We start from the raw sequence: 17,598 nt of genomic DNA, 5'->3' as shown, positions 1-17,598 counted from the left end.
GGGTGGGAGAGCAGGTCATCACTGTCAGAGAGAGAGATGGGGGGGGGGGGGGGGGAGAGGGAGGGGGGGCTGGTGGAGAGAGCGAGAGAGAGAGAGAGAGAGAGAGAGAGAGAGAGAGAGAGAGAGAAGCTGGCGATCAGAGCGCAGCAGACGCACAAGGTGCTCCTTCGCTCCCAGCATTACGCAAAAAGATTACGCGTGATCAGGATGGCACCCAAAGTGTTCCCGTGGATGTAAACCCTCCCGCAGACCTCGTGGATTGTACTGCTGGCTGTCCTTCTTTCTTTTGACTGATGGGAAGCTGAGGGACTGTTTTTTTTTTTCTCCACGCACACGTGAGGGCGCAAGTCGCTGGATGTCCGGATTAAAAAACCTTGCGGATCTTTTCAGGGGGCAACAGACGCACGACTTGGATGGATGTACGAGTGAAGTAGGTTTTCCCAGAGACAGTGGAATATTTTATAAGCTCCGTTTGCCGCCCGTATGGCTTTGCCAAACTCATCGGGGTCTCCCGAAGCCGGGAAGCCCAACCCCAGCGTCATAGATCTGGGGACGATCTTCGTGGACTCCGACATCATATTTGGGTTCACGAGTCACCTGCTGAAGAGAAAAACAAAGGTAAGAGCCTAATAAGCATGTTTTATCAAATAAAAAAAGATTTAAAAAAAGAGGATTGCATTGCTCCTGCGTCTGAAAGGAGTGATGGAGAGAAAAGAAGAAACAAGATGCGTCTTTGACGCGTCCTGAGGACTCAGGACTTTGAAAGCCGCCTCCAGCGATCACATACTGCTTATTTCATCGTCATCCTTTGGTTTCAAGAAAACACGTTTTGTCTTGATCAACGTGCTATTACTGTAATATGCAGTTAATGGAAGAGTTTCAACTTTTATACCTTCGGTGGTCGCGCTGGGAATAAAAACCATTCTTGAGACTAATTTAATCTTGAACTTCCTCAAAATTCAAATTTAACTGAAGATTTTTATTTGAATTATTTGAGGGTTATGCTAAATATATGTAGAATGAGTATACAGTTGTGCGATAAAGAATATTTGTTGCATTTTGATGATTTTTCTGGCTTTCTGCTGCCTCAAAATGCAGAAAGTGATGGTGAAACACATATTTAAATCACTATAGTCCACTGGACTGAGCCGCTCCTCGCTTTATGTGACTTGTACAAGTAGCAGACTTCACTCTGCGGGATCATTCCTGAAATAGGCTGCGTCGTCTGAGGGCACCAGTGAAGGAGAAGCTGCTCACACACTGATGTGGCCGCTGTCGCTTACATCACCCACATGAAATATTCAAAGTTTATCAATTAAATATTTAACCTGAGTGCGCCTCTCCCCGCAGTTTGGAAGGTTGCTGCTGCGTATTTCTGACAGAGGATGGCGCCAGAGCTACACTAACGACGCTGCGCCTGCAGGGAGAGGCAACAGATGCTGCTGAGCTCAAACGCAACAAATACGAACCTACATGACATTTATGATGGTTTCTAACACAAAAACCAAACCAGTTGCTTTCTAAACAGCAACTGTCTCCACGATGAGCTGAAGAAAAACGCCTTTCAATTAAAACCAATTTTACGCACAAATCTGCGGCAAATCTGATCGGTTTAATGCCCATTATAAAGATATATACAGTGAAAGAGAGACGACTGGAAGTCTGTACTCAGCTACAGTTTTATACTTTCAACTGTACTCAAGTACAACTAAAGCACATTTCTTAAAAAAATACTCAAAGCTTTAGTTACATTTTACCTACATTGCAATTTACGAGTTTGAATTTCTCAGGCAACGTTATACATACAAATTATAATATGAACAAAAGTAGTTATAAATCCAGTAAGTCGTTGTGCTAATAAACGTTTTTTTTGTTGCTAAGATAATAAAGCTCAAAAGGTGAACATGATTACACCCATACAACGCCCAGTACTCTGATACAATCAAATGTTAATTTTAACATTTCAAACTTCCCCTTCTGCATATATTTCGAGGACAAAGATGTAAAATTGGAAACAAATGTGAAAGTTTTACGTTTGATACTTTAACGTAATTACACAGTTTGAAGTCAGATGATATTTTTCCAGCCCCAGGACTGGAGGAAATTAAAAAGAAAATCAACTTCTAACGTGTGGAGAACCCAACATCAGTAGTTCAGTCACATGCAGGGGTGGTTTTACGCGTCACGCAGACCCCCCCCCCAAGCAGTATTCCACCCTCACTCCCTCCTCAGCCCTCCGCCTCCGGCCGCAGTAAAGTTCCCTCGCCCCTCCCTCTGCAGGAGTCACCGCCTCCTTGCGCGCAGCTGAGTTCACTCCTGAACCCAAAACTCCTGCGCAGCTCACAAACTTATGGCACACACTCAGTAAGGCTGCCCTGTCGCGGCAGCTGCCATGTGTCGGATGAGTGTCAACCTTCCGTGCAGCCCGTGGCTCAGCCGCGCGTTTTCTCAAGCTCTCCAGACCCTCTGAAGACGTGAAGGTGTGACCTTGATCCGGGACAATGAGCTCATTTGGGGACAATTCAGCTTCAGATGGAGGGGATCTAAACTACCGCATGTTCACTGTAAGTGTCTCATTGCGCATGATGACGTGTAAAAAAAGAAAAGAAAAAAAAAAAGGTCAGCGTCGACTTGTTCATTCAACAAAATAACCTGCATCTCTTTGCGCGCACTTGGCGCAGGTGCGCTGTTTACACGCGGGTTGCCAAGGTACAAACAAACACTTTGATTCGCGCCTTGCAGGGATCTGTTTTGTTTAGTTTAGTTTTTTTTTGTTTTTCCTGCATGTTGAAACTTTGTTGTTGTGCTGAAGGTGGAGGGATGTCCGAGCGGAGAGTCCCCCAGGAAGAGGCTCCCCTCCGCGGAGGACGCGCGCTGCAGCAGCCGGCCTCCTCCTGAGGGCGCAGGCTCCGTTTCCATCCCAGAGTCGGAGGAGAAAGGAGGCTTCTGCCAGCAATGTCTGAAGAAAGTGTCGGAGCTGAAGAAGCAGGCTCTGGCACTGGCTGACCAGAACTCATTGAAGGTTGGTGCAGTCTATAATCGCTTATGCATTGATTATTAATATTGGATAGAAGAATCCCAACAAGATGTAAGACTTATACCTAGAAGTCAGTTGAGACTTTCTATTTAAACCACTTGTTGCTTTAAATTCTCCCCTTTCCTTTTGGCTGACTTGCACCTGCTCAGCACTGAAATCCTGCAGCCTGATTCCATTTGATGCTCTCAGACTGACTGTACCAAAAAAAATCTCTCACAATGCTTCTTGCAAAGTTGTTTATTGCTCTACTTGACTTCAAATGTTGGCCTTGGATGTGAAAATGGAAGCATTTGTGACTTTGAAAGTGGCCCATTGTTTGGCCAAACAATGCTTATCTTTTTATTTTGCTGCTGAGCAAGGGGAGGGAGGGGGGGTCGTAGAGAAGTGGGGCTGCTCACGTCGCAGACTGAGGAGGAAGTCGGGTCCCAGTCGACCTTCTCACTCTGCATTGAAAGTGTTCCTGTGCGGCTGCTCCCACAATTCCCACCGCTGTTAAATATAGTCCCTGAGACCGCTGTTGTTGTGGCGGGCTGGGTTTTACCCCCCCGGCCTGCTTCTTCTTTGTTGTCGCGAGAGTCTCGGACTGTGATTGAATTACACCTCTTGAATGTTCACCCCCGAATCCCACAGCTCCTTGTCCGTGTGGGAGCAGGTAGATCCGGCACAAGGGGGGCATTTCTGCAGCACCTGTGCTCCTGCTTTGAGACATCTGTATGTGTGGTCCGGTCTTTGTAGGAGGTTTTGAGCGTATCAGCTCCATCTTCAAGTATCAGGTACATTTACCCTGTTAAACACATTAAGGGTCCCCCTAATTACCACTACCTGCTGGGGGGAATTGACCTCCTTTTTTTTTTTTTTTTTTTTTTTTTTTACTATGGGACCCTTCATAGTGTTTTGTGGCCTTTGCCAGATGCTTCCCCCTATTTTGCATGTGCTGATGGCTTAATTGGACCTTAATGCTAGGGTGGCAAACAGTGATGGCAGGGTGCTGCTATTTTTTTTTTTTTTTACCAGGGTTAAGGTTTAGGTTTCTCCAGCTGAAGGATAATAAAGCCATTGTCTTTTGCGAGTTTGGGCTGCTTACCTGGAGGGCCTCGTAGGATGGACGCGGTTCTGGATGATCGCTTCCAAATTACTTCCTCCGCGGAGCGAATCGGGCCAGCGGGGTCATTCAGGTGCTTTGCCGGCGAGTCTGGGATCTGGCTTTGCTTTTGGGTTCGGTCGGTGTTGTGTCTGCGGTTGTCATGGGAAAAACAGGAGCGATAGCTGTTTACTCGAGGTCACGCTTCCACCTCCTTCGCCATCCGACCCCTTTTTTTTTTTCTTCTCTCTTCACAAAAAGGAAGTCGGCTCAGCCCCCAGACAACCCCCCCCCCCCCCCCCCCCCCCCCCCACACACACACACACACACACACACCCTGTCGCTACGCTTATTGTTTGAATACAGTAGTAGTAGCAAGTAGATACAAATTCAAGGAAGATTGTTTGGGTGCAGTGAATGTGTTTTCAGACGTGAAGCACACAAGAGGGAAAGTTGACTTTTTCCACATACAACAAAAACTCCCAGACAGGCTTTCGTATTTTCCTGTTTGGGTCTAAAGTTGGGGAAGTGAAGGTCTTTTCCTTCCACACGGTGGTTCAGTATGACTCTGCGGTCGGAAATGCACAATAGAAGCAGCGGCGTGAAGCCTTTTGTGCACATTTTGCTGCGTTTGCATAAAAAAAATGTGAATTAAAAACATTTTCTTCGTGCATTTCTGCTTTGACCTTTCTAAAGCCTCGTTTACATAGACGCAAAACCTTTGTTGCGTTTGGGTTTCTATTTACACGACAACAATGCTGGGAGCCACTGAAACTGCAACTTTTTGAGCAAAGGTTTCTGAAGCGGAAGCTTTTGACAACGCTTCGTCGTCGTGTAGATGGAGGCGACTACAACTTTTGGAAAATGCTGAGACTCCATGAAAATGGGGGGGGGGGGGGGGGGGCTTTTTGACAATGCTCAGATTCTGTCGTTGTGGAAACGGGGAAAACGTAACTATCTGAAAACGCTTCAACTCCATCGCACTGAAAAAAAGGAAAGAGCTTCTTCAAGCTTCACTAACTTCATGAGATTAAGTTGGAACTATTTCCAACGATTTTCTTTTTGTGATGTCGACAGAAGAAGTGTCATGAGAGTTGGTAGTTTTATAGTTTATACTGCAATAACAATCCAACTTCACTGTTTGTTCATACAAATGTCTGTGTACTCCCATTATTAATGTTGAGAGGTACTGTTCTCTGCATGTGTGGTTTCATTTAATAAAAAAGCCAACAAAACATAAGCACCTACTAGTGGCCCAACATGAAAACTACATCAATTTCATAATTTCTTCTGTTTCTGTGTAAACAAACAGACTCAAAATGTTGCAATAGAAACACAAACCTATGCTGCAATGTAAACGAAGCAATGCCTTCTCACTTGGCCTCAGAGCAACACTGATGTTCAATAACTTTCTGCACTATGTGTGCATAATCTGCAAAACTTTTACGATTGATCATTATTGACATCCTAGTAAAGTTCTCTAAATGAGTTGAGTGACCTCCATCTGGATGTTTTAGGCCCAATTCTAATTTCTACATGAGCAGCTGATGAGAAAACTCAGCTAAAAGTACAGGTAGGCACAGGAAAGAACAACCTCCGGAGTTGATCTAATCAGGGGAATTCACCTATTTAATTTGCATAATCAAAGGCTGGAATAATCAGCGACTTCAATAGCAGACAGTCTGGATTCAGTAATTGTAGACTGCTGTCACTGTGGCTGGACGCAGCGGCTCTGTAAGGTATGGTATAAAGGAAGATGATCACTTCAATCTCAACTTCTGAGAAACCAATTAGCTCCTTACTGTAATTAGAGGATCTGCCGACAGTCAGCACAAACAGATAGGACAGCTGGATAAGAGCCAGCCTCAGCTCTTCCCGGCTGTTATTCCTCTGCTCTCGCTCACCTGAGACGGATACGCACCGTGGTGGTTCTTCTCTGCTGTGCCGATTAAAGAAGTGAGTCCTGTCTGGATGCTGCGAACAATGAAGAATCAACAGGAAGTCACGCGAGGTGTTCAGATGGAGTTGTTGTTGCCTGTAAAAGTGATCATCTCTCACACGCTCACCCCTCCACCACTATAGGAACGTATTCTTACCCAGCATGCATCTGCAGAATGCCAGTTATTTGTGAATGCATATGCTGTAATTGAGCTCTGAACATGAAGGCTCCGTTAACACTCCAAACAACGTTTTGAAGGGAAATTGCAAAACTTTTGTTGCGTATTGGGATCCAAAAGAGATTGGAGCCACTGGAAGCACAACTTTTTGAAAACATCCCCTACCCCTTTTCTCATGGGAATGGAGGAAAATGCAACTTTTGTGAAACGCTACTGCTCATGCACACAACTGGAGTAAATAGTTGAAATCATTGATCTTAAGGTTAAAATGTTTACTCTCTGCCTGATAAATCCAACTAGACAATCGGTGGCGTTCACCTCAGCTCTCAATAGTTTTGCTTAATCTGTCCCCTGATCTTCACATGGACAGTAGTTTCCTTATTCATTTAACTCTCAGTGACTACCTTCAATGCTAAAAAAAACTATAAAAAATATTCCAAGCCAGCACTGAATCTCTGTCTGCCATTTGCAAAGTCTGCATAATCAGTGAGAGAGTGAGCGCGAATAACATAAATACTGAGACCTCTGAATATATAAGCAGTGGTGGGTCTATTGGCACACTGACTCATTAACGGAGAATGTCCTCCAGGCCTGCGAGGGGTTTGAATATTTGGATTAAGTGGAGCTTTTGGAGGTTGAGGTCAGTGGCAGTAGGACCACCACCCCCCTCCCACCCGATGACCTCTGCCTTGTGGAAAGGGAGATGCTTGTCACTGACCACTACAAAGAAGAACACCTTATAATGAGCGGTGAATCAAGTTCAATCTTGTTGATAAGGAATCCACAAACCACCAGCTAATCATGAACGCCGTGCCCTGCTGATGTATGCACAATGTGTCCACGTCCATTATGGTGTGTGTGTGTGTGTGTGTGTGTGTGTGTGTGTGTGTGTGTGTGTGTGTGACCATGAATGTGGCTGCACAAATTAATTTTGTACCGTGAGGTCTTTTGCCAATTTTTTTTTTTTCATGTCGAATTCATAAATTATGGGAACAGTAATTTTCTCAAATGACTCATTGCAATTCATGTTTGATTTGTTTCCGCTCTGTTCCCCGTTTGACCCTCCGTCCACTCGCACTCACAGGCTTGTTTGTAGGCGTGTGTGAGTGTTTCGAATCGGCTTTTCTTTTTCCTGAAGCACCGGGGGAAAGGAAATTAATCAGCCCTCTGTCATCTAACAAATATTTCCCAGCCAACTCGCCATCGACTTTGTACGACCTGTGAGGGTTTGGCACTGATTTGTGCAGAAAGAAAACATGCCTATTTGTTTTGTTATTTTCTTTTTCTTTTTTCTTTTTTGCAGTGATTTGTGTGAATCTCAAGCATCGACTGCATGTTTGCTTGTTTTATATTTGCCCACTTAGGGATTAGCGTGAGTGTGAATGGAGAGGTGGGGCAGGGTGCTCAGTTGCCATGGCTGAGGAATCAGGAAAATTGCTTTGTTGGTAATGGTAATGTGCACACACGAGTGTGTTTGCTTCCAAGTGGGAGTCGGGGAGAGATGGACAGAGGTGAATGGCTGCAGGAGCGTGACCTGCCTGGCTTCTGTTTCTCACTCCAGCGCTCCTTCTCCTCTGTTGACTGACCTCAGACCCTTCCTGTCAGCTCGCCCGGCCTTTACGCAAGGTTCGGGTTTCACGGGGCCTAACCTGGGCTGGAACAGGTGTACGCCGCCGGGTTCGCGGCGGGAGAGTCGGTGATGGGACGGAGTGAGTGGCAGGTGAATGGAGGGATTCATGAAAAAATAAAAATTAAATAAAGAGACAAGCGTGGAAAAAAAAAAGAAAAGAAAAAAAGCCCTCCGGTTGGTGAAACTTGAGCTGACGTAGAGTTAAAACAGAGCATGACCATATTATTCTATTCACCTCTAAGCACCTGAGCCCCGGGGGCTGTGTGTGATGTGTGTGTGTGTGTGTGTGTGTGTGTGTGTGTGTGTGTGTGTGTGTGTGTGTGCTTAGCGGTGCGTGCTCTGCAGACAGCCTGGGAGGAGATGAGCGACAGGACAGGGGAGCAGAGGAGACTCCGGGATGAGCTCCGGCTTCGTCCCTGCATGCGGCGCGACTCCTGCTTTATGGCATGTGGCTGTATTAAACTGTAGAGCAATAATCTGGTGTCAAGTGGTGCACAGACCACCGACATCAGTCATGCTGCTGCTGCTGCTGCGCCGTACTGTATACGCCTGAGCCCGCAGTTCTCTGCCGCGTTACATTAGTCCCCACAGCTTCATTCATTCCCTTTCAAGGGCCGGGGACTCGGTGAGCTGCTACACTTTTTCTGATAGACCCAAATGTGTCAAAGGCACCAGATATCTCCAGCTGTCTCCGCTTTTCTTTGTGCCATTTTTTTCCTATATAAAAGTGTTATTTGGTAGCTCTATTCAGCTCAGCCGGCCTATTGTCGCCGGCGAGGTGCAATTTGGAAGGAAACCAGAGGAGGAGGAGGCTCACAGGAGAGGGAAATGCTTACAGAGGGAATAAATGAAGTTTAAAACTGACATGTAGGTACTTTAAGTGTAAATGCTGTCGTCAAAACCCCCTGACCTGAGACCGAGACAACCACCATTGCTAGTAAACCTAAAGAAGACAAATTCCATATATAAAGTAAGCGCTCGTATAAAACCATTTGTATATCATATAAAACCAAAAAAGTGCGATTCCTTAATTAGTCATAATAATGGATTTTAATGTTTTGTTCTGTCTATTGGTGAAGTAGGATTAATGTGTGTTAGATGGAGATGGCCCTTACTCTTTTTATGTATCGACTCAAGGAGGGATGGGTCGAGAAAAATAATTTATGAAGTGGAAACATGGACCACCGTCGCTTTCTGAACATTTGTGGGAAATTACAGTGGAAACTTAAACACAGACTGTGTTTACCTTCAGGTTTTTCCCTCATTCTCCAGCCTGTTTTCATCTTTATTTACTTCCAACTCTGTAAATGTGGACAGTGGAACAATCCTGTCGGTAGTTAAGCAACTGTGAAGAGCTTCTCATTCTCCTCAATGCTCCACCGCTCTGAAAGCACTTCTCCTCCAGACAAACCTTATATCCTAACCTCAAACTCTCCACAAGACGGGGGCCTCGTCTTCGCCACAGTTTCATTTTACATCTTTAATTTAAGAGAGCCGAAAGTGAATTGACCCCAATTGTTGCCGGCCGCTCTACTACTTATCGAAATTGCGAGGGTAAATTGCTGTGAGGCAGAGAGCAGGAAATGGGTTCAGGCCGCGCAGATTGGAGGGCTGATGTATATAGGGGGAGGGGGGGAGGGAGGGGGGCACTGCAGTGAAGCCGGCGCTCGTCACCTTTCATCAGGGGAATGCAGGAATCTGTAGGAGGAGCTGGAGGAATCCTCCACCTGGAATACCTGCCATTCCTTTCTTCTGCTCACGGAAGCCGATCCAAACAGGAGCTGGCTGACGACCCGTTTCTAGTGAAAACGCATCTTTTTGTTTCAGAAAAGATTTACGTTTACGTGTTAACGTTTTGAAAACAATGTCGTTTTCCCGTTGGACCACTAGTGGGTGCTACGGGTTGTTTTGTAACACAAACATTAATAATGGGACTACACAGACATTTGTATAGACGGATGATAAAGTTGGAGTGTTATTACAGTGACGCTGAAGTCCCAGGAGAAAACGGACATTGTTGTGATTGTCCATCTACTCGCACACGTGCAGTAGAACTTTTTACCATGGCCGTGGTGTGCATGGTAAGAATAAATTAAAAATAAATTGCATTTCCAGTGGCTCCGAGCACTGTTGTCGTGTAAACAAACCCCCAAAACACCTTAAAAGTTTAGTATTTTCTTTTGAAAACATTGTGGTGTGAGCGGGGGCTGAGGCTCTTCACGTGCGCACTTTTACCTCAACATGTCCTCTGGCCGTCTCTGCTGGCACTGTAGCGTCCAGATGTTACCTGTGAAGGTGAGCACAGCCCTTCAGAGCTCCTTGGACTTGAGGATTTGTCTCGACCAGCTCCGATGCTCTTCTCATTCAGTAAAGTCAAACATGTAAAGTTGCCCTATTATACCTAATAGCAGCTATTCAGCGGGTGGAGAACAGCTGCGTGAGGGAAAAAGCCGCACGTTGTCGTGCTTGAAAGGGCGTCTAATGTTTCCTACGATCTCTTCATGTCGGCCTCAATCGGCCAGCTGCAGTCAGAAAAAGATGCTAAATTATGCTAAAATGTAAAAGATGCTCTTTTGATGCTCCATCCATGAATCCATCACTGATATGTTGATTTTATGAGCTTAACTTTGAGACACATTTTATGTTTTTGCAAAAAAGTTGGTAGAAGTGATGGGTCACTTATGGCCTACTGGAAGTAGGAATCCATTTTTTGTGTTCACAATGACTCCTCAGTGCATTAATTTCTAGAATATATGAGGCAGGATCCCTATAAGACCTTGTCTTTTTCTGCTTTGCACCACTTTAGATAGAAACTGGAGATTTTCAGTTGGCTTGCAATCATGAGTGGGATTGTTATTACGGGTGACTGAAGCCCCAGGACAACATGGACCGACCATCTACTGAGCATGTGCAAAAGAAGTATTTACTACCGGTGTGGTGCGCAGTCGTAGCATTTTTGAGAAGTTGCGTTTTCCCATTGAGCTTCGGAGATTTTTCAAAAAAAAAAGTTCAACCTTGAGAGCTGTTTTTGAAAAGCTGCATTTGCAGTTTCCCTGAGCAGTGTTGTTGTTGAAAGTGGGCCTAAAATTTCAACCCATCCTTCTGATTGTCCATTTATCTGCCTCAGAAACATCGACTTGGAGGATAAATTGTTCACTTGAAGCCTGACAATCTAACTGATAACAGGTGCAGACTGAAAAGATAACTCCATATGTGGATGAAATTTAAGCTGCTTAATATTACTTAACAGTGCTCTCTCCCTTTGGACCCAGTTTTTTTTTTTTTTTTTGTGATTACTGATGTGATTGAGTTGTTTCAAGGCTCCTTATTTGTAACTTTCTGCTCTAAAGCTGCTTGTGAAGCTGTGACTCTGCCAACGCCTTCATTCTTTCATTGTTTCTCCATCCCGGTGTGCTCGGGGAGTGATCGGCTGCTCAGAATGACACTTGCCTGAATGGGTTTGCTGCTGTTTGGTGAAGGATCAAGCGCTACAATGAAAGCAGACTGGAATGAAACAATGGCTCCCCAGTCTGACAGAGCGAGGTGTCGCAGGTCTGCGGAGCAACACACGGGCACAAATGTCACTGAACAAAGGACACAAATGCAACAAGAAGTGTGACTAGCGGGGAATTAATCACTCTGACTTTTTAATTCAGGGCCAAGCCCACACGATTGTGGATGTGTGGTGATGTTTGTTTCGTGGGGGGGGGGGCTGCCGGCGCTCGGCTCCATATGTCACGCTGAAGTGAGACGTTCACAATCCGAGCAGACTGCAAGCTCATTATTGAGTCTGATTCAGAGTATTGGAAAAACATAGTTGTTGAGATAAATTCTCAACATGGTCCACAGGCACCGAGGAGCAGTGAGTTGGAGGTAATCTCCTCCTGGCTCCATAAAACGCACCCAATTGACAGCAGGCCTTGTGGTAGCAGACAAATCGCCTGGCTTATAGCAATGTGCTGAAAGAGAATGCCAGCGCTGTGTTTCCCTGCCAAGATGGATATGCAGACAGCAAACTCCCGGCTGTTTGGGCGTGTCTCCCTCGCTCTCAGCAAACACTGGATCCGTCGAGTGGCTCGCTTCGGTTAGACTCGACTCCGTTTCTCCTCCTCTTTGGCTCACGTTGACGGAGCAGCTACTGCTTACCTGCCAGCTCCGGAGGCGGCCCGGGTCCGGCCTGCTCGCCGCCGTTTTCCCACAGAGATCAGGCCGGAGGGCTGAGACGGAGGGAAAAGTTCAGCAGAAAGTGCCACTTGTGTTCAACTTTAGAAGAGGGGTTTCAATCATAAGGGCCAAAGCCGACCAACAAGAGGCTCCAATCCAACCAAACCATCGAGCAAATTGTGAAGATTTCAAAGAAAGCACAGGCTTTCTAACAATTTTCTTAAGAGTAGTGGACACAACACATCACTGAGATACTGCACCTCATTTCTATCAAACTCGCCTCAAAGCCATGCTGTTGAGGTGAGATTGTAAAAAAACACCCATAATGCAACAGTTATAGGAGAAGTTTAATGAACATTTCATTGCATTTTGTATCATTAATACGCCTTATGCCGAGTTTGTATTCATTTTCTGGCGTAATTGTTTGGTTTTATGAAAATATAGACATTTCCATAACAGTTGCTCTACACCACAACAAAGAACATTTTTTAATTTAAAGATTGTTATGGCAATATTTTACCAGTCTGCCCACTCAGGACGAAATTGAGAAACCAACTTAACCAAGTATTAAAACATTGTTGCGGTCATATATATTAGTTTGTTCTTGTATGCATAGAAATGAGCATCAAATATACCACAAATACGAAAGAAAGGAAAATGTACACGGTCTTGCATTTTATCTCGATGGCAATATGCAAACTGTTCCAAGCTTATTGCACCAGCGGCAAACTGATCAATTCATTTCTGACATATTTTCTACTCGTCGATCGGAACGAGTTGTTGGCCTGTGACCGTGAGTCTTGGTTTTGAGACCGAGAGCGGCCATCTGACATTGCCCCGCTTGCTAATCTTTTTTTGTGTGAAAAGTCCCACCGATCACTCTGCACAGCTCAACACTTGCGCCTTTGTTTGGGCCAACAGGCTGCACTTTAATATTCCTGTTCTCCGGTCCCCGAGGAGCCTCCCGGTGACCCGCGGTAGTAAACCGTGGCTGCGGTTTGCAGCTGCTGCGTAAGTGCACCAGCCCGCTTTCATGTCATATTTCTCTATTTGTGTCCGGGTGACAGCATGCGTGCATCTCTCTGCCCTTCTATTTGTGTTTGTGTAATGGCAGATGGATTGTGATGGCGTGTGTTGTGATTGGTGGACGGCCCGTGTTAACTCATCTGGCCGGACTCCGCTGCTATGCTTTGTGCTATTCTTTATTGTCAGGAGCTCATTCGGATACGTATATAGTGCTCCATAAATCCTGGCGCGGCGCGAAAAATGCCAGTCAAAGTTCACGCTGCTCATGTTCATTTCATGCTTGAGCGTCCGGCTCGGCGAGCGAGGACGAGTGTGTGTGTGTGTGTGTGTGTGTGTGTGTGTGTGTGTGTGTGTGTGTGTGTGTGTGTATTGATGATGTGTGAACGTGCGTGTAAGTACCAGGGGGGGAGAAAAGAAGAAAGAGATGGAGCACATTCAGAGTCCCTCCATCCTTTTCCTATTTGGCACAGAAGTCATCCATCTTTCTGATCTTAACTGCGACCAATTTATGATTGGATTATTACAGTCAGTGTTTTATCCTCATTCTGAAGCCCTTGCCTGCTGGTGGTCTGCTTAATGGAGAAGGTGATGGAGAAGGTGACACACCAGTGCCATTACTCTGCTACTTGCTGGACTTGGCTTTAGGGTGGAAATGATGAGAGTCCAAGGTTTCTATGGCTTCTTCTCTGCTGGCTTCTCTTCCTACATCTCTGTCTGACATATTAGTCACTTCATTCAGCTGGAGCACACTATTGATAATCATCTTCTGTGTGGGATTTGCTGGAGGTTAAGAAGGGAATTTCTCCCACTCTCACAGTGATCATAGACCCACTTCATCAGCAGACCGGACGAAACGCATCAAGTCATTTCTTGAAGTGAAAATAAAGCTGCCAGCTCCTGCACATCGAGAGTGAAAGTAATGTTATGAACTCTCAGATCACTCACTGCCTGTTCTTACACTATCTTCTCCAGGAACTCAACATTAAAAGATTTTTTTTGGCCTGATTCATTAAAACAATCAATAAGGCCTATTAAATTGTAAATATTTTATTTTGCAGATGGTCATCTAAGAATAACAACATACATACGTGACGTCAACAGGAGTATGTAAACGTGCATTAGACCTGGTTCCATGAGAACAAGCTGCTTGTTTGTTCGCAGCGAATTCACCATAGAGTGACGGAATGAAGTGCTGAACACATGATGACACACAGCGTTTCTTTAAAGTTGCATTTTTCTCTGTTTCAACGGAGACGGAGCCCGAACATTTTCAGACAATTGTGCTGCCCCTTGTTTGCATGGAAACGATGTCGGACCGTTTTCAAAAAGTTGCGATTGCGTCCGTTGCTGTTTAAACAGTCGCCTAAAACACGAAGGTTTTGTTTTCATGTAAACGGCGCTTTAGTCCTCGGTGTGTTATGGAATTTTTATTCGAGAGTGACAGTCATGTATGCAGATTTTTAAATCACACTTGAGTTGTTTGCTATATCCTTGTAATTTTTATTTAATTTACATGGCCTCACCTTTATAGGTCTTTATTTTAATAAGATAAATATGACCTTTAATATACACGTACTTATTGTTAGTCATAATTTTTCAGAAAATAATCAAAATAAAGCTGCTGATTATCGGCATTAATATCTCGACTGTCACTCCTGATACTCCTGAAAGTTTCATGCAACAGGAACTTTGTGTAATGAAATAGCACCCTATACTTCAATATCAATACAGAAACTTCCATATTGTTTTAGATTTATTACCAACATTGACATGTCTTTATTTATTCATAATTTTAGCTGTTGAATCACAAAAATCTTAAAATACAGCATCTCTCACAGGATTAAAATGTTCATGCACTCAGATGTTTTTCTTGTTTTTTTTAACCAGAGGCCATAAATATCACATTAGAAAGGCTTGGATTGTTTGATATTTTAAGCTGTGTTTAGAAATTAGGGACAACTGCCTTTGTATCGTTCTACACTTGTATTTACGAAAGCTTGTTTTGTAACATTCACATTGTCTGTATTACATTTAAAGGAAATTCAGTCAAGTCATTTTATTGGAATAAACCAACCGCCGACAAATATCCAAAAGTTCTGACAGACAGACAAAGCCCAACGTTTGTGTCTGAGTCTTTGTTATTCTGTCGTTATTAAATGACTTGACTCGGTAATTTGTCTGCTGACATTTTAAAGGAAATGGCATCACCCTGAATTCTACCAAAATGGCAGCGATTTTGCTGTGTTTTCCCGTGGAAAACTGTGTCACTGAGTTTCTCAACAGACGCAGCGCTGAAAAGGTCAACTGCAGCCGTATGGATTCTCATAATGGATTTTCTTCACAAAAAGTCAATCAGGATACAGTGGCTGTGTTGTTTGTGCTCCGACTGGCAGCTCCACTTTTCTTTTTCTTCGGACCCGTTGTCGGGATGAAAGGTGGTGTCGTGGTAAGCACTTCCGGGTCCGTCAAACCACCAAGCAAATCTTAAAAAAATGTCATAGAGGATATCGATTTTTTGTTGTTGCATATTTCTTCAATGTCGCGACACAACACAACCCGAGCTGAGATATCCGTGATGCTGCCATTGAGGAGAGCTGCCTCGTTGCTTTAAACTCGCTTAAAGTTGGCTTTATGTTGAGATTGTAGTCATTTGCAGTTGTAATTGTTTGGTTTTGTGAACAGAATCTTCGATAAAGTTGAGACAGAACATGCATGGAGGGATGGCCGTTTGGTTGAAATGCTCTGCAAAGTAGATAAGGCTGGAATAAAACGTGAATCAGCTGTATCATACTCCACTTAAAAGCCTTACATTTCATCCTTACGTCTCTCTCTGATTCCATCAGAAGAGAGCGATAAGGAGGACGCGACATAACTTTCTCTCCCGGGACTCGTTGCCTGTAAAGTTTGTTTAAAGTAGATAAAAGTGTTGTGTCTTACGTGAGCGATAAAATCCACGTTCTCACAACTTGACACCTGGAAAAGTGAAACGTAGATAATTAGATTTATGCTGGGATCGCCAGATATTTACTATCTTGAGAAATGCACCGTCTTAAAGCGGTCATTGCTCCCAGCAGAGGCCTGCGGAGTAAACCTTCCCCTGTTCCTCTGCCATTAATAGATCCGTCCTTTATGCTTCCTTTCTTGTTACTGCCGCTCTATTTTATGATGTCACTCTCTTTGCTGAAGAGCTCTGGGCTGTTTTATCTCCTTGGTGTGTGTCGGGCACTTAAACTTAAACCTCTCTGTTTACGAGTCCCAAACAGCCTCTCCATCCTCCGCGCTCGCTGCTCAGTATCGGCTCAGCATCGTCTATAAAAGCGGAGATCGTCCTCGCCGTTCTCGGCGCGGACCACCCACCGCCCCCAGCTAAGTGTGCGACTCCCCTGCTGAGTGTTAGAACAAACCGAAGAGTGAACGACGCTTCTTGAAACCGGTTTATCGGTTACATTTCTGACCACATTCTCCGGTTTACGACGTTGCCTCTCCTGACTGATGCTCTCCGGCCTAATTCGGGTGCGGCTGACTCGCTTCGCCTTTTTTGCTTACATTTTGAGGAACTTTTAATTCCTCCGTGCTTGTGTTTCCTGTGAGAAGTTGTCGTCAGTAGTGTTGCATCCCTCGGCTCCTCAACTTCTCCTCTGCCACAGGCTGCGTGGCAGCGTTTCACCCCCGGTTGCTCTTCGCTTGACCCATTTAAATCAACACCATGGATCGCTGCCGTTGTTTACCGCTCCGAGTTTGTGCATCAAACAAAAACATTGCTGGAATGCCTTTGAACATGTCTGTGCAACGCGGAAACGCCGTGGAGAAGGAGGGAAGCTCTCGGGGAGCACACCTGCGCTCGCGGCCTCGCTGAATTCCTGCAACATTTTGCTGTTCATAGCAGGGGTGGACGTTGTTTTCAGTCGTTTGACCTTTTGACCTGTCCAGCTCACCCCCGTCCCACCGCCCTCTGCGTCCTCCAGGAACACCAACTCTGCGGGGAGTGAGCGCAAAAATCTGAAGGGTCATTTACGAAAATGGTGTGATTGAGAGTTCTTATTTTGAGAGTCTCTCCCTTCAATCAACCTGTCTTCACCCTGTAAAGTTCTCATTAATTAATAGTTTCTACTTGAAGTAGGTCTTCACTATACGTTGCAATAAATATCACAAAAAAACTGATTAAATTGTCCGAATGATAACATACATTGAAGTCCAGATGCACAAAATCGAAAAGAAAATGACCAAAATTCAACAATCTTCTTCTGAAATGCTTCAGATTTGAACCGCTTAAAATTAAAAAAGTCACAGACGGTGTAAATTTGGGACAAGAGAAAGAGCACTGCTTTTCCCAAAGACGTTGACATCATCTCCATAAGCGCTGGTATTTATTGCAAAGTGTATCGTTAGCACGATATTCAACAGTATTGCATATTACCGTACATGTTCACTTTATATCATGCCACATTAAGCCCCATTTCCATGACAACACTGCTTGGCGCCACTGAAAACGCAACTTTTTGACGTGGAACTTTTGAAAAACGTCCCAATTTCATCTCTATGT

At 44.7% G+C, this 17,598-nt stretch overlaps 1 protein-coding gene across 1 annotated transcript in view; it reads left to right on the top strand.

Annotated features, from left to right (window-relative positions):
• Positions 1-483: 483 nt before the first annotated feature.
• The window catches only part of kif26ab (kinesin family member 26Ab), a gene marked incomplete at its 5' end in the record, with an annotated part of 84,877 nt that continues 67,762 nt past the window's right edge, over positions 484-17,598 (top strand). The window contains 2 exons of the mRNA XM_080513215.1: positions 484-618; positions 2,813-3,022. Coding sequence (XP_080369341.1) covers positions 484-618; positions 2,813-3,022 — 345 coding nt within the window. The remainder of the gene's footprint in view (positions 619-2,812; positions 3,023-17,598) is intronic.

Source organism: Blennius ocellaris, assembly GCF_963422515.1.
Source record: "Blennius ocellaris genome assembly, chromosome: 17".
NCBI classification, from domain to species: Eukaryota; Metazoa; Chordata; class Actinopteri; order Blenniiformes; family Blenniidae; genus Blennius; species Blennius ocellaris.
This window is presented reverse-complemented; position numbering and strand designations above follow the sequence as displayed.